Genomic DNA, 17439 nt, shown 5'->3' on the forward strand with positions numbered 1-17439 from the left:
CCATTTGTGGAACTGTCAGTTTCAGCAAATGGAGTTTTGAATACTGTGGACAAGGTCACTTGCCTTGGCAGTGTCCTTTCCAGGGAGGTTCACACTGACACTTGCCTTGCCAGAGCTAGCTCAGCATTTAGGAGACTCCTAAAGAAAGTGTGGGACCGATGAGGTATTAGACTGACCACAAAACTGAAGGTCTCCAGGGCCATTGTGCTGAACTCATGACTATATGCCAGTCAAACCTGGACAGTCATGTCAGGAAACTGAAACGCTTCCACTTAAATTGTCTTAGGAAGATTCTGAAGATCACCTGGCAGGAGAAGATGCCAGACACTGAGGTCCTTTCTCAGCTAAATTGCTTGGCATTCCAATATTACTCCAGAGAGTGTGACTATGATGGGCTGGACACATTGTTAGAATGCCAGTTGTGTGCTTCCTGAGAGCCAGTGAGGCTTCAGAAAGGGTGGAGGGTGATAGGAAAATACAGAAGACTATTTTATGGAGAACTCACACAGGACAAGTGGTCACAAGGGGGTCAGAAGAAGTGATATCGAGATACCCTGAAAGTCTCATTGAAGAACTTTAGAATTGATTGTACAAATGGGAGGCACTGGCACAAGACCAGCATGATGTCCCCTCATCAGTGAGGGGATTGCACTCTATGAGGAAGGCAGAATTGAAGTAGCTCAAAGGAAAAGTGACATCCCTAAGTTTAGAGAACCCACACCAGGGGTTCCCATGGACTATTTGTGCCTAACCTGTGGTAGAACATTCTGAGCTGGTATTGGATGATCCACAGTTGTACACACTAACTCAACTCTAATATAGTGATGTTATTGTTCTCTTTGATAACCAGGGCAAGAAACCATCCAAATCCAGATTGCTTTCCAGAATGCTTAGACTGTTCACAGCTCCACCTACAATGCATTAGTGTCCCACATCCCCTCCAACATTTGCCATTTTCTTTTCCTCTCATGTTAGCCAGTCTGATAGATGCAAGGTTAGTACCTGAGCTTGTTTTAATTTATATTTTTCTAATCATTGATTTAGAGCATTTTTTCCATGACTATAAAGAGCTTTGATTTCTTCTTCTGAAAACTGCTTGTTCATCAACTTTTGACCTTTTCCCAATTGGGAGATGGTGCATTTGTGTTTGTACCATTGTGTGAGTACATATGTGTATAGCATAGTCATGTCTGTATAAGTATGCTCACATGTTCTGTGTGTGGGGGGGAGTACAGAAATGTGCTTGTGAGCATGTGTATGTGATATAGATTGGATACACTTGACCCTGGCTGACCCAGACAGACACCTGACCATAATGAAGGTGGGCTGATCGGGTGGCCATAGCTGTATTATGATCTTGAGCAGCCCCCACCCCGGAGCTCTTCCCAGGGCCTTTCTGCATATTTCTGAGTGAATAGGGTCAGGCCACAGGGAGGATTTTCCAAAATGCCAACTTGCTTCCATGACAGGGATGTTGATGGTTCTGTTAGGAGACACCCTTTGGGTCCTTCCCTTTTCTTTTCGCATCAGCTCCTGGTCTGTGACCCTGGCCACAGGACACCTGCTGGACCCAAGAATCTTCCTCCTTTGCCATTTGGTCACCTGACGCTGTTTCTCTAGGTCACACATCATCATCATCTGGCCAGGGAATTCTTACCTTGTCTTCCCTTCAGACAGGGGAGTATGCTACTGATGAAGAGGATGAGGAAGTGGGGCCTTCCCTACCCAGCAGGGATCTGGCCATCGAAGTGTTTGAGCTGCCAGAGAATGAGGATGTATTCTCCCCATCAGAGTTAGACACTGGAAAGCTCAGTCACAAATTCAAAGAAGTAAGTCATTCCTGGGTCTAGGGCCTTTCTTCTGAAGGCTGCAGGCATTTCTCTAGAAAGCCCTTCCAGCTGAGGGTCACCTCAGGCGGGCACCAGTGTGCAGTTCAGAGGGAGTTGGCTATGTCTAGGGAACAGTGTTTGAGGACCAACCAGTAGCAGATCCAGCTTCTCAAAGCCCCTGGGGGAGAACAGTTGTGAAAACTCATCATTTCCTTTCTGGGGGTGGTCTAATGACATCTTTCTGGCATCTACCTCTGGGGCTTCACACTGGTTTGAGCAAAATTGGGATGGGGTGATTGGGAGGCAGAGTGATTCAGAGTTTGAGCCCTGGGTGTAGATCCTTCCCATGAGAACGACCCACGGCTCTGGGCCTCAGTTGTTTTGGTATCTCTGCTTAGCACCAGGGTGCTTTGTCTAGGGAAGCTTGACTAGTTACTCTGGACGTGTGTGCCAGCAGAGTGGCCCCAACATGCTTGCCTTCCTGGTCCCCCGATTCCCCAGTAGCCTCATGTCACAAACCCTGCCATTGGCAGAGTTGGGGCAGAGGTGGAGGGAGGCTTGAATGTTTGTGTCCCTTTACTGGGATCACTGGGGGTGCTTCTAACTTAGCTTCAGAGGAAGGTGAAAGCTGAGTGGGGGAGGAATGACTCGTGGGGTGCAGAATCAGTGGGTTTTCTGCTCGGTTCTGCTAAGAGCAGGGTGGGGGTCATTCACCCCGGCCACCCTGCAGCCATGCCCTGGTCTTGGAGTGCCCCTTCCCCTTGACCATCCTGTTCAGACTGGGGACCAGCCTTGGAGGTGAGCAAGCAATCCTTCCCCCAGTGGGACCTTGGAAGGCTTGTGAAGGTGTCGGGGTGGAGTTTGAGGCGGCCTTCTGACTATCCAGGAGAGTCCATCTTTTTCTTTGATTTTCAGCTGCAGATCAAACATGCTGTCACGGAAGCTGAGATCCAGAAGCTAAAGAACAAGGTAAGGAGGGTGAGGTCATGGTGGGGTACCTCACTGGCAGTGTCATGGCAGGGCACTTTGGTGGCAGTATTGGGGATGCATTTCTCACTGGTGGTGTTGTGGTTGGGCACATGTGGCAGTGTTGGGGCAGGGCACTTCACTGGCAGTGTCATGGCAGGGCATGTCGGTAATAATATTGGAGATGCACTTCTCACTGGTGGTGTTGTGGTTGGGCACATGTGGCAGTGTTGGGGCAGGGCACCTTGGTGGTGGTGTCATGGCAGAGCACAGCAGTTTCAGTATTGGGGTAGAACATCTCAGTGATGGTGTTGTGACAGGGCACCTCCCTGGCAGTATCATGGTGGGCATATCGGTGGCAGTGTTGGAGTAGGGCATCTTGGTGGTGGTGTCGTGGTGGGGTACATAGGTTGCAGTATTGGGGATGCAATTCTCACTTGTGGTGTTGTGGTTAGGTACATGTGGGAGTGTTGGGACGGGGCACCTCGGTGGTGGTATCGTGGTAGGGTACAATGGGTGGCACTGTCATTGTGGGAAACTTCACGGGCAGTGTCATGACCCTGCTGAGGTGGTCATGGTAGCACCATGGCACATCGTGGCAGCAGTGTCAAGGTGGGGGTGGCAGCAAGCCCTGAGTAGAAGGGAGGCCATGGCCAGGGATGCTCAGAGGGCACTTGTGGCTATGCCTGAGGTGGCATCTTCCCTCTAGTTGCCCCCAAGTCCATCCATTTGCTGTGTGCATTAGTGGTCCTGGGAGAAGCCCTGTGTACTTTTTCAGGGTAATATATCAGGGAAATGGTTTCCAATGGGAGTAACTGAATCTTGAAAACAAGACTTAATCTTTCATCTGTTTCAAAGGGCACCTGGTTTGATATGCCAGGAAGGCTCTAAGATTGGGTAGAGTTCATTGGGTTGGCTGGTTTTCATTTTATATAAATAGGTTTGGAAAAATAACAGTTCAGTGTCTCTGGTGGAGATTCAGGAAGGGAGGGAGATGCAGCTCTTGAGGAAGAAGCAGAGGTCTCTGCACTTGTCCCAGTTTCGTGTAATATGCCTGTGGAAGAAATCATTGATTTTTTTTCAAGTTTGCAAATATCTTTGGCTAGTCAATATTTTATATGGTTTTAAGATTAAGGATCAGTCCCTTTCCAGCTATCTTTCTTGACTTCCATAAACATGATTTTGGTGGTTCTGCATTTAAGTGATGTGGCCAGTCCACATCCTACCACATTTGGGGTGTCAGCTGGGTCCACAGAGTGGGATCCAAGGCCCCATAACCAGATTCTCATCTGCCCCTGGATAGGAAAGGGAGCCTTTTCAAAAAGGTTTGTTTTGGAAAATGGGAACCCTGGCCCAGGCTCCTTAGCTGTGTGTCCACAGTGGCTCCCACCCCATCCTGGACCTTGGTAAGGCTGGAAAGGTTGGAGGTGGGGTGTGTGTGGGAGGGCCCTGGGGGAACACTCAGACCCAACTGGGACCTGGAAAGTGCTGTTCTCTCATCCCAGCTCCAGGCTGCCGAAAACGAAAAGGTGCAGTGGGAGCTAGAGAAGACGCGGCTCCAACAAAACATCGAGGAGAATAAGGAGAGGATGCTCAAGTTGGAGAGTTACTGGATTGAGGCCCAGAGCTTGTGCCACACGGTGAACGAACACCTCAAGGAGACACAGAGTCAGTACCAGGCCCTGGAGAAAAAGTACAACAAGGCCAAGAAGCTCATCAAAGATTTCCAGCAAAAGTAAGACCGAGGATGGGGAGCTTGGGGGGGGGGGGTTCCTGGGGAGACAGAGAGGGGTTGAGAGGGGGCTCCTCTGGGAGACAGATAGGGAGGGCTGAGAGAGGTGGACTCCTCAGGAGACAGAGGGGGTGGATAGGAGGGGACACCTCAGACATCACTCCCTCATAATCCATTCAAGGAAGAATGGAAGAAAGCCTTTATTGAGCTCTGTTTGCAGAGTGCCATAGTAGACACTTGGGGTGGAAGATCAGGGAGACCATCCCTGTTTCCGAGGAGCTCACATCTTAATGGGGAAGATGATTTGTAGGGGCATGTTTGTGGTGCCTCTACCCTCTGCTCTCAGTCAGTGGAAAGTAGGGCCTAGAGAAGAGGTGTGACCACCTTCTCCCTGTCCTGTAGCTGATCCATCTATTGTTGAGGAAGAACAGAGGAGAGACATCTCCTTGAGCCCTGTGGTTAGGAGAGTAGACTAGGAACACCATTGCTGGGGGACAGCAAGTGTCCTCCCCAAGTGCAGAGAAGAATTTCCCTGGATGTCACCTCCTCATGAGCTGATCCACAGCAGATAGCTGTCCTGCCCTCAGACCCCATCCTTCAGGGTCAGTGATGACTCTTGGCCCACCACTGAGCCCCCTCCCATGACCTCTGAACCTCCTCCCACTTTCTTCAGGCACTTCTGAGTGTCCAGACTCCTCTCTTATTAAAGGAGGGAGATTTGGCCTCCTTCATCCTCTACCTTGGGGCAAGGCAAAGAGGGTTTTACCAGAAACAGTGGCCCCTTAGGTCTAGTCGCCTTCCTGTTGGTTGACTAGCTTGGAAGTCCTAAGTCTGGGTCCATACCCTGCTCCAGGATATTTCCCTTCCCTAATGACAATGATACCTGGACTCCCTTAGAGTTTGGCCAGTTAGAGATTTGGTCAGTAGGTGTATGGTCATCCTTAGTGGATACTAGTCCATTTGCTTCGCTTGGCTCAGGGCTGCCCTTGGGCCCAAGGCAGGACTGGGTTGTCCTTGGATGGGAGTGTCTATCACCCTGGTCCAGGTACAACCCCACACATCCCCACCCCCATTCCTTCTTTGTGAGTTGACCTCTAGCCCTGGCTCACCTGTCTTTCAGTGGCCAGATAGGCTTTCCCTGGTATGTTGCCAGTGGTCAAGGCACTGTGAGGCACCTCAGGGATATTAGTGGAGGCCAGGATCTTAGGCTCCACCTGGGTCATTCCTTGAAGTCCTTGAGTCCTTCCAGGCTGGGCTGGGCCAGTCTGCTGCTCTGGCCTTGTCCCTTCTATCTCTCCAGATGGCTGCTGGGATGGAAGTCTGAGCTTATATTCATTTAGGACCTTCTCCGACTAAAGTGCTTCCACGTGTTTATGGAAAAACTCAGGTCTTTTTGTTTCCTGCCCTGGGATGGCCCTTTTGCTTAGGCTTGGGCTACCGCCATGCTGAGGCTTCTCTGAGGTTTCCTCCTCTCTATGTTCGTTTCCTTCTAAAGAGAACTAGATTTCATCAGGAAGCAGGAAGCAGAGAGAAAGAAGATGGAAGAGCTGGAGAAGGCCCATCTCATGGAGGTCCAAGGCCTGCAGGCTCGGGTGAGTCTCAGCCTCACGGGGCCTCTCAGCCAAGCAGGGAGGCCATCCACCTCAGCCTGCAGCACATACCTGTCTCTCCTAGATTCAAGAGCTGGAGACCGAGGTCTTTAGGCTGATGAAGCAGAACCCCAGCCAAGTGAACAATAACAACAACATCTTTGAAAGGAGCACGTGTCTGGGCGATGTCCCCAAAGGAGAGGCCATGGAGAACCTGGATACACAGGAGCTGTCTGGTCAAGGTTTGTGCACATTGGCCTTGGGGCAGTGGTGGAGAGACCGAAGAACCCAGCACCTAATGGACTGGAAGGGGGAACCTGGGGTGCTGGACCTCCCAGATACTGAAAAAACCCCTGAAACCTCCCTGCTCTTCTCTTCAGAGAGGCCAAGACAGCAATCCCATTTCCTCTCTCCCTTGCTTCTCCCTCATGGAAGTTTGAGTCCTTTCCTTCTGGGCAAATGAAAGGCTATTGACCTGAAGTATTTTACATATTTGCTTTGTCCTTACTAACCACTGTCATTTGTGAGTTTAGAGTGTAGTATTGAGATTACAATGGGGAGAGACAATTGAGAGGCAAGCATCTGGAGGAGAGGGAGAAGAAGAGAGACAGACAGAGATGGGGGACGGGGAGTGTTCCAGATCAGTCCAGAAGAGCTGAAGGTCCCTGTGGCCTTGTGCCTTCCCAGGAACCTGCCAACCTCTTCTTGTGGCCCTCCATGAATGCTAGTTTGGCTTGGTAACCCTCGCACAGTGGCCAGATTCGGGTGGGGCTGATTGAGCTGCTTCTGTGCCTTTTCTTCTCTCTTTCCATGGACTTACTTCTTATCCAATCACTTGGATGAGTCAGGAGTGTGGACCAGGTGGACCTGGTCAGGGGAGTATTTCCCAGGGCTAATACCACAGTCATACCCAGGGCAAGTGGCCTCCAAGGTTCTCTCTGTCAGTACAGTGGATGGAAAAACCCCTTCAGAGTCACCTTTCATTCCCAGGCGCCCTTCCCTCCAGACTGAGTGGTCACAGGCTCCTTGGTAGCCAGGAGCTGCTAACCCTGAAAGATTCTCAAGCCATCTTGCCAAATAGGGTGAGCCGCCAGGGTTGTCCCCAGACTGGCCCTTTCAAATTCGTTTTAGGACCTTCCAGCTGGCACTGGTGGGGGATTCCCTGCCCATGCACTCTGGGGCCACTAGGGGGCAGCCGTGTGCCCCTCATCCAGACTACTCCCTTGGACTGCAGGGAGGTCACACTGGCAACACCTTGCCCAGGACAGGAGCACACTGGCCCTTTCAGCCTCAGTCTTAGGCTCCTCCTGAGATACCCTCAGGGCCCTGGCCTTGCTTCTTGCTCTCACAGCCCCCTCTTCCTTTTCAGCAGCTCCTACCTCCCAAGGCTGGGTAGATGGCCAGTGTGCTGACTAGAGGGGAGGGGGAGCAGGATGTCCTACTTGCATCAGATCTGGGGGAGGGAGGTGGAGGTGGGCTTGTGAAGTGAGGATAAATTAAAGACATTGTCAGGCCAAGCCTAGGAGTCAGCAATATCTTCCTGGAAGCCTCAAGCCAGATTCATCACATGTGTTTGATAGCAGAGAAATAACCTCTGAGGGCTCTGCCCTGGCCAGGCACTGGTGAGGATACTGGGCATTGCTGCAGACACCTGGATCCCCATATCCAGGGGTTTGGGGGAGTGACTGCAGGCGAGTCTGGGGCTTTCTTTTCAGGCCTGAGTCTATCTGGGAAAAAGCAAAACCTTTCTTTTCTGGACTGAGCCTATTTTGGACTAGTTTGGAAAGCATAGAGAGAGTGAGAGAAATAGGAGAGAGAGAAAATGAGAAGAGAAAGGAGGGAGAAAGGGCCAGAAAGAGGGGAGACACTGGGCTGAGAGGTCCTGCTGACTGTTTCTTTCAACCTCTTGTAGGAGAGTGTTGCCCCAGGAATGAGGAATGTGTCACCCCCACTTCCCCAGGAGGTTCTCTTTGTGCTTAGTGTGGGCCCTGCAGATGGGGCCTCACAAGTCACATTCAGGGCTGGTCATGTGAGTCTGACCAGGGCACATGAGCCTGAGACACCCACAATGACTCACCATGCTGATGTAGATAAATTGGCATCTTTCCAAGCCTTCTCATGTCACATTGATAAAATTGATTTTGGGAACCCCAGTGTGAGTTGACATTCATCCTCCTGTTGGATCCAACCAATGCTCCTTGCTTGTGGTGCCTTTGTGGACACCTGATTGTTCTTACCCAAAGTTCTGGTCAGTAGTATTCCCTACAGTCTCCCATTCCCCCCCCCCCAAATTACATGCAGAGATGGTTTTCAGTATTTATTTTGATAAAATTTTCTCCCTCCTTCTCTTTCCTGATATAGGGATATAGCAATCTGATTAATGCATGCTTGATATAGGTCAAACAGATTTCCATATTAGTCATGCTGTAAAAGAAGAATCAAAGCAGAAGGGAAAAACCAAGAGAAAGAAAAAAGAACAAATTTTAAAAAGTGAAAACAGCCTGCTTTGGTCTGCATTCAGACTCCATAGGTCTTTTCCTGGAAGTGGAAGGCATTTCTCATCCCAGGTCTTGTAGAATTGTCTTTGGGCATTGTACTGCTAAGAAAAGCAAGTCCATCAGAGTTGATCCGTGCACAATGTTGCTGTTCCTGTGTACAGTGTTCTCCCGGTTCTGCTCACATCACTCAGTTCTCTTAAGTCTTTACAGGTTTTTCTGAAATCTGACTTTTAGGCCAATAGCATTCCTTTATGTTCATGTGCTACGATTTTTCAGCCATTCCTCAGGTGATAGACATCCCCTTAATTTCACATTTTTTACCACTTCAAAAAGAACTGCAAGAAAAAAAGAATTAAGTCCTTTATCAGAAACACTGACTGTGAAATTGTTTCCTAGCTTTCTTCATTTGTTCTAATCTTGGCTGCAATGGTTTCGTGAAAAAACTTTTTATTTAATGCAATAAAAATTGTCCATTTTGCATTTTATAATGTACTCTATCTCTGTTTTGGTCATATATTCTTTGCTACAAATGAAAGGTAAACTGTTCCTTGTTCTTCTAATTGGCTTATAGTATTACCTCTCTACCCATTTTCGACCTTGTCTTGGTATAAGGTGCCTCCCTAGAATTTCACAGGCCAAGCATTTGTCCCATTCATAGATCAAGGTGTTAAACCATCTGGGGTCAAGCTCAGTTGTTGGGGTTGTGGTTGTTGGGCTTGTTTGTTCTGTCATGCCTCTCAAATCTCTCAAGTCTTCCAGAGAGGATTTACAAGGACCCAGTAAACATGATTGTCTGTGTTTTTCGCTCCTGAGCATGAGCACCCCTGGACCAGGTGGCCCAACTTCATCAGGGACACTAGCTCCTAGTTCTCATAACAACCTCCTCACTCATCCTGGGTACCGGCTCACTGGCCTCCACTTTTTGTGTTTCTCCTTTACCAGGCACTGGTTCCTTCATATGAATATAGCTTCTTAGTATAGGATGCCACACCTACCCACTAGGGCCTGTGTGTCTGTGTCTTGTCCCTGTCTCATTGTCTGTGTCTATCTGTGTGTCTGTCTGTCCATGTCTGTGTCTGTCTGTGTCAGTGTCTATGTCTGTTTATCTATGTGTGTGTCTGTGTCTGTGTCGATCTGTGTGTGTCTGTCTTTGTGTCTGTGTCAGTGTCTATGTCTATTTATCTGTGAGTGTCTGTCTTCAGGAAATGGAGAGCTCGGGCTCAGGCTTTTCATCATTCCTCTTTTGGGCTCCTTCATTGATCCCAATTCTTAACATCTTTCAAAGCTTTTGTTGTTGTCCAGTGCTGCAGTTACCACATTCATTGTCTCCTCCTTCTGCTTAGTGCATTCTTCATCAGTTTATGAATCTTCAAAACTATCCCATTTTGAATACTGTCATCAGAGTTGGAACCGCTCTTCTAGCACAACTTTCGCCAACTCTTTGAAGCTATAGTGTTCTCATTTCACACAGTGTAGTAGGCTCCAACATGTTCGTTCTTCTTATCCGCTGGTATTGATTGAAGACCAAGATTTTGTCTTCCTTTACACAAAGCCTGAGTTGACAATTCTTTCCTGGATGCTTCTCCTTCTCTAGCATCTTCTCTCAGCTTGTTCCATTCCCTCCCACCTTTTTTGGGCAGAATCCATTCTGACCAACCATCACCAGTTACTTCCTCTTCTAAGTTATGATCTAGAACTCCATATCCCATTCTCCACTGCTTTCTTTCTTATTCCTTGCCTTCAGAAGAGAATAGTGAATAGAACTTCTGCCTCCTGCTTCTTCAGCCTCCATGGTCTGTAGTTTCTTGTCCTGGACTTTGTAATCTTCAGCAATGAGTTTCAGTATATAGGATTTGAGAAAATGTTTGTAATTGTGCAGTTGCAAATCCCCAGTTTCTCATCATTGTGTGATGTCTGGACATATGTTGCCTCAATGCCCCTGAATGGGGAATCACCAACTATCCTCTTCCTTGCCCCATCATTGGCAGCTTCTGTGGTTCAGCTCCACCATTCTCTGGGGTACAGTCCACACAGCTTCCTCCTCCAGCCTCCTAGTTCCTTCCCTTTCCTTCAGGAGGAGCCTCAAATCCACCTTTCTCTGGGTGCCATTTTCCTTCCATCCTCTTCCATGACCTTCCCCCTCCAATGTCCTGACAAAGTTCACATTGCTCTTTTAGTACTTGTAGGTCCTTTTTCTCTCCCTGAACCCCTTGACAATCTGGGGTGTGGGAAAGAACTCAGCCTGTGCTGGTGGGGGCAGGGCTCTATTACCTCCCAGAGGTATAAGGATGAAGTCAGCCATCACATCCAACTGCTTCCTTTGTCAGAGAAGCGGAGAGCATGTAGGTGTGTTGGCCCCTCTCCCCAACTGTGGATGACTCAGGAGAACATACTCAATCAGGGGCCCAGAGCAGGTGACTTTTGTTGCCTCTACTCCCCTGCTCTGGGTCTGCTAGAAAAGAGACACCATGATTTCCGGCAAAGGGGAGGCCTTGTGCTCAGGGTGTACACAAATGGGGAAACTCGGCTTGGTGAGAGAGAGTCAAGAGAAGAAAAGTACTAGAACTAAGGGACTCAGGAAGGCTTTTGGCAGAATTGTGTGTCTTTAGCCAGGACTTGGGGGGGGGGGCAGGAGGGAAGGCACAGCAGTCATGAGGAAAAGTTAATGAAAGTGCTCCAAGTCTGGAGAGGAGGGATTGCTGGGAAGAACGGCCATAAGGGAGGGAGGCAGGAAGGACTGGGCAATGGGCAAAAGGGAAGGGAGGTGACTGGATGGCCATTAAAACATTTCCTAGGAGCAGCTAGCTGGTGCAGTAGATAAAGCACTGGCCCTGAAGTCAGGAGGACCTGAGTTCAATCTGGCCTCAGACACTTAAAAAATTACCTAGTTGTGTGACCATGGGCAAGTCACTTAACACCACTGCCTTCCAACCAACCCCCCCCCCCCCCAAAGAAATTCCTATTTGATCCCCTAGAGGAGCTAGGAAATTACTGCAGTGTGAGTAGGGGAATGACATGGGCCTGAGCTTTAGGAAGATTAGTTTGGTGGCTGAATGGAGAATGTTCTGGAGTAGGGAGGGGCTTAAGGCAGGGAACCCTTCCCCAGCAGCGATCATGATAGTCCAGGAATGAGGGAATGAGGGTTGTGTCAGAGGAGAGGAAGTAATATATAAAAAAGATGTTTCAAAGGTAAGATTTCCAAGCCTTGGCAGCACTCCTGGACATGGAGGGCAGGGGGAGGAAGAGGAGCAATGAGAGAGGGTGAGGAGTGAGGGATGACACCTAGGCTTTCAGCCTGGGGAACCTGAGAATGGTGATGCCCTCAAATGGTACTGGGGAAGTTAGGAGCAGGGGAGGCTTTGGAGGAAAAGATATAAGGTTCATTGTTGACAATGTTGAGGTGATAGCATCTGGGCATCCAGTTCATGACATCCAGTGGGCAGAAAAGCTGAGATGTCAGGACTAGATAAGTTCATGGTAGTTAAGTTGAGCTTGGCAGCCGTGGCAGAAGTTGGCATAACTGAAAACAACTTGACAACTGTCCTTGGCAGTTGGGATTATCTATCCTCCACCCCCCCCCCTTTATGGTTTCTAATCTGCTCAAGGATGACTTTGGAAGGAGCCTTTGGGAGAGGAGGGTTTTGGGGTGGGTCCAGGTGGCAGTCTGTTGATGTGAGCTAGAGGAGGGGGCAGTAATGGGAACCAGGAATACTTTGTAGCCTGGGCGTCCCCTGATTACTAAATTACAAGGACAACCACTACAATGTTGCCCTTGTCCTAGGGCCTGAAACTCCTGATTGAGGGAGAGGAAATCCTGGCTGGAGCAGGCCTTCAGGTGCAGGCTGTGGGCACAGAGTGAGGCTGAGGGCCCTTGTTCAGAGGGGCTTCCTCCCCATCTGTATGTAGGGGTCTCTCTCCTGAGCCCTGCCTAGACATAGGGGTGCAGGGCAAAGCAGGAGGCCAATATCAGCACTCCTGGGTTGTGGGCCCTTCTCTCTCTCTCTGCCTCTCATTTCCATGGTCCTGTATTCTGGTGGGGGAGCGACCAGAAAGGGGACAGGATGGGGGGGCAGCCTATCTTCCCACTATGCAAGGCTTTCCCTTCAGCTGACTTCTGTCTACTTTTTGATATTCTGGGATGAGACTGAGACCAATAAAAACTGAGAAACAGAGTTTCTGAGCAATTAATAATTTATTAATTTGTTCAACCAGCAATCAATAAATTGGGGGTCATTTCTCTCTGTAACAAGGACATCAAGGGAGACCCTGAAAGGCCTTGAATCCCTTCTGAAAGGGAATTAACCTGACTAGTGAAACTGGTCCTGGTTTGGTGGTCTTTTTGTGAGGAGGCCGGTCACAAGAAGGGGGGAGATCAGGAACTTCAGTAGCCTAGAGGGCCCTGGGCAGGGGCAGCCAGCCCCATGGGCACTTCCCTGTGGCTGCTTTTCTCCCCCATGAGCTCAGGGGCCCTAAGCTCTTCATGGGGAGGATGAAGGACAAGGAGATCCCCCCCCCCCCACGCCAACTAAGCTCTAGCATGTACCCTTTGAGGGCTAGGAGCAGGCTACCTGACTAAGCCAGACCCCTTCAGACGTGTCTACCCTTTTCAGGGATTATCTTTTAAAAGAAATAAAAAGAAAAGGGTGGATCACAACTGAAGAATTAGTTATTAACATAAAAGTATAATACTGATTTCTCCCAAGACCCTAGCTCCAGAGCATGGTAAAAGGGGCCATACTGTTTCCCCCAGACTATCACCAGAAAGGACAATGGGAACAAGACAGTTTGTAGTCAGGGGGAGCCTTGGGTTCAGATCTCTGTCCTTTTCTTTCTGACCTTGTGACTTTGCCAAAGTCCCTTGCTGTCTGCCTGTTTTATTTTTTTATCCAAGGAATGACAGGGTAGGAGAGAGGCCTCTCTTTCACCCCTTTCAGGACCTGGGTGGGCCCTCTCCCCATCTAAATTCAGAGACTTGACCCAAGACTCCCTTCTTTTATAAGTAAAAGGTACTAAAAGCACTTGCTACTAAAAGTAGGAAAGGCCTGTTCCCCCAGGGGCTTAGAGAAGGCTGGGCAGTGGCTGCCTGTGGGACCTGCATGTCCCTTGGCCTCCCTCGACAGCAGCCTCTCCCCCAGCTTCACAGCCTCAGCTTCTCTCTTGCAGTGTTTAGCCTGGTCTCCACTCCTCTGCCTGGACCCCACTGTTCAGAACCCTCGGCTGTTTCTGTTTCATGATGACCTTTGAGTGTTATTTCCTTAGACCTAAATGAAGCCATCCCAGAGACAGAGCGTCTGGATTCCAAAGCTCAGAAAACGCGAGCCCAGCTATCCGTGAAGAACAAGCGGCAAAGGCCCTCTCGGAGCCGACTGTACGATAGCGTCAGCTCCACCGATGGGGAAGACAGCATGGAGCGGAAGGTGAGAATGCGCCCTGCTGGCACTGCACTTCTGCCCGCGGATCAGGAGGCAGGTTAGGGGTCAGCCACTCCAGTGTTGGGGCAACCCCCTTTCTCCCCTCCCCTGACCCGTGTACTCACCGAACAGTCCCTGCGCTGCGTAACCCGCTCTGTGTTCTCCCAGACCGGCGCCTTTGGGCGGGCACAGGCCCCAGTCCCCTCTGCCAGCCTTGCTGACCTGCCAAATGAAGCCCCCTGGCCACCACCCACGGGCGCACCATCCACCTTACCGCTGTTTCGGGGGAAGCGCTTTCCTCCGCTCTCCTTCAAAGCCCGCTCCTTCCCACCGCTCGGCCGCCACCGAGAAGGCGGCCCCAGGAAAAGGTACCACTTCCTTCCTCCACTTCCACCTGCTGGGCGTCAGTGCCTTCTTCTGCCAGGGGGCTCATCCTCTCTCGGGACTGCAGGGGTGGGGGGAGAGGAGACAGGCTGGGTCAGGTCTGGCCTTTAGAACTTTAGGCTGGCCCTGAGGAGAAGGCATCTCAGCCAGGGCAGGCCCAACTGGAGACCACAGGGACCCAGCCCAAGGTAGCACCTGGTCAACAGGACATGGAGGGTGGGTGACTGGGTGCTTGCTTCCAGGTATGCTTCTCTCACTGGAGCTGGCTCAGGCCTGGCATGGATCTCCGGCTACCCTGTGCCAAACTAGGGCCAAGCCTGGGAAAAGAGCTCCCTTTCCTTACTCCACTATGACAAGGGCCAGCCTTAGTCTTCTGACACCACGAACAACACACATGGTCTGGGGTTGCCTTGGCACATGACATTTTGGTCACATTGGAATTGGAGACTCTTCTCTGAAAGTGAAAGGGTACCCACCCAGCCTGGTGTCCAAGGGACATGAGGGGCATGTGTGTGGGCACTGCCCCTCAGAGATCCCTGGTCTTCCTGTCCATTGTCGTCCTCTGGCACATCAAACTGAGGAAGAGTTCTCTGGGACCTGATGGGAATGGTTCCTGGTCCAGGAAGGTGTGGTGAGGGGTGCTTGACACCCCCCCCCTTCCACAGTGGAAAGAATCAAACATAGCCCATTGGGAGTGGTCTGAATAGAACTGAGTCTCCTGATCTGGGGTCAACAGGCAAAGCAGAGCAGAAATCCAGAAGCCCCGAGGCCTGGGCCCTCTCCCTGCCTGAGAACAGTCAGAGTCTTCTCTCAAAGATGGTTTAAAGAGAGAAAGGCTTAGAAGGAGGATGAATTCAAAACCAATGGCTCTTTGCAGGGAGCAGCTGGGGAAGAAGGGGTCTGCAATACCATGTCCCAGGCCAGGCCTAGCTGCCCATTTGTGGATGCCAGCAACGTTGTGTAGTTAGGACAGAGAGTCATAGCCTGCCCCTCCCGTCATGCCTCTGAGGATGAAGGCCATCATGAGCCACATGGAACTTCCAGAAGCTAAGGGGAGCCTGGACCAAGATATCTTCAGCCAGTCTGGGTGAGCGTCCTTTTTGAGCAGAAAAGTCTCAGGGCTGTGCTCTCAGGTGGCAGCAGAAATAAGAAGGAAACAGTTACTGGCATCTTCAGAACCTTCAAAGACTGAGGGAACCCATCAGTCTTCATTTTCCAGATGAGGAAACTGAGCCTGGGAGAAGGGAAGTTTGCTCAGGGTCACATAGCTTCTGGTAAGTATCTGATGTGGGATTTGAAGTCTCATGTTCCTCTCAATGCAGTGACAGAATTAAGTCAGGAGGCAGCCCCTGTTGTCCAGCCTGAGCCTACCTGGGGCCTGGCCTGAGAAATGCTCATGGGCCGCTGTTGGATTGAGTTGAGCCAGTCTGAGGCGATCCAGGCCTTGTTTTCAGCCACTCATTGGGATAGAAGGCCCTGACCTGGTTAGGTCACTTCAACTCTTGGGGCCCCAGAAGATGGGAGGGAGTATCATGTCTGAATGGAATCTCATATCCTGACCCTCCTGACCCAAGGTGCTTCAGCACTTGTCTCCTGAGGTGGTGAGAAAAAGGAGAGGAAAAGGCAGCCAGGTGATCCAGTGGATACAGCACTGACTCTGGAGTCAGGAGAACTGAAGTTCAAATCTGACCTCAGACACTTGTAAGCTGTGTGCCTTCACCCTGATTATCTCTCCTCTCTGAAAAATCAAAAAAGAAGAGGAAGGCCAAAAATGCACATTAAACTTCTTAGGGTATCAGTTTTGGCTCAAGTGGAGAGGAAGCTAAGGAGGGGCAATGCATAGGGATGGTGGGCATTCTGAGTGGTAAAAAGTCAGTTAAGGACCATACCAAAAGCATGAATTTGAGCATGGAGTCAGAGGGTCTGACCTGGCTGTGAGAAATCAGACCTCAGGTCTCTGTGCCAAAATGCAGAGTTGACCATAGGAAGACAGAGGAAGTCAGCAAGCCTCCTCACCCCCTCCATACCAGGAGGGGCTATTTCTGAGGTTCAGAAAGGGAGAGGCAGGAATTCAGCAAAATGTTGGTCTGGGAAGTAAGTCTTGGAGGCATAGGGAGCTGGGGATCTAAAGATGTGACATAGGTGATTTTGGGCTTGGCAGAGATGATTGTGGGCATGGCAGAAATCATTGTGGGTATGGCAGAGAGTGTGGGCATGGTGGGTGTGGCAGAGATGTCAGAAATAAAATTGGAAGTAAGAAAGTAAGAAATATCTTACTAAATTTTACTAATATCTTACTAAAAACTCCAGACTTGGACCACTGATGAAACCAGGAAAAGATTTTATTTATTTTATTCTTTAGAATGGATGTCCTAAAAAGAAGGGGGCACACCCAAGGAGTTTACAATCTTTCAGGTCCACTTAGCACATTTCCCCTTGGTATGTTCTCCCCTCTCTGATCATACAGCACATGAATATTTAAATGAACTAGTTGCCACCCTGTGGGTGTGTTGGCTAATATTCATAAACCTATTAAGCATGCGTGGTTACTGATGCTCTAATCTATGTCTAACCTAGGAATTGGCCTTCACCAGCTTTTATCTACTTACTAGAATATTTCTAGACATTGCTTTCTTTGAGTCTTACCCTTGTCTTTTCCTGCCTGGATCCACCTGACCCGCCCCCCCTTTCTTGTGCTCATCACTCAGATTCCGCTTATTCTTTCTGGAAAAGTTAATCCTTTCATCTCTTTCTCAAAGAGATGATTGTAGGTGTGGTGGGTGTGACAGATGATTGTGGGCATGACAGGTGAATGAGGGCATGGCAGAGACTGTTGCAGGCATGGCAGAGGTGATTGTGGGCATGGGAAGGTGTGGGCAGAGGCGATTCCAGGGTAAAAAGAAAGGCACATCCTCGAGGAAGAGATTGGAGTCAGAAAAGACAAAGGTCCAGGGCCCACAAGGTTGGAGGCAAGGAAGGAGTGAAAATCCTGGGTGTGTTGAGGACAAGAGGAGCTTCCGAGAAGGGATT

General features: G+C 49.9%; 1 protein-coding gene across 1 annotated transcript in view; it reads left to right on the forward strand.

Annotated features, from left to right (window-relative positions):
- The window catches only part of PPP1R9A (protein phosphatase 1 regulatory subunit 9A), an 85341-nt gene that overhangs the window by 57510 nt on the left and 10392 nt on the right, over positions 1–17439 (forward strand). Inside the window, 7 exon segments of the mRNA XM_074195349.1 lie at positions 1674–1829; positions 2745–2798; positions 4301–4530; positions 6023–6119; positions 6202–6358; positions 13874–14031; positions 14194–14393. Of these exon segments, the coding sequence (XP_074051450.1) occupies positions 1674–1829; positions 2745–2798; positions 4301–4530; positions 6023–6119; positions 6202–6358; positions 13874–14031; positions 14194–14393 (1052 nt within the window).

The sequence above is a fragment of the Macrotis lagotis genome, chromosome 7 (assembly GCF_037893015.1).
Source record: "Macrotis lagotis isolate mMagLag1 chromosome 7, bilby.v1.9.chrom.fasta, whole genome shotgun sequence".
NCBI classification, from domain to species: domain Eukaryota; kingdom Metazoa; phylum Chordata; class Mammalia; order Peramelemorphia; family Peramelidae; genus Macrotis; species Macrotis lagotis.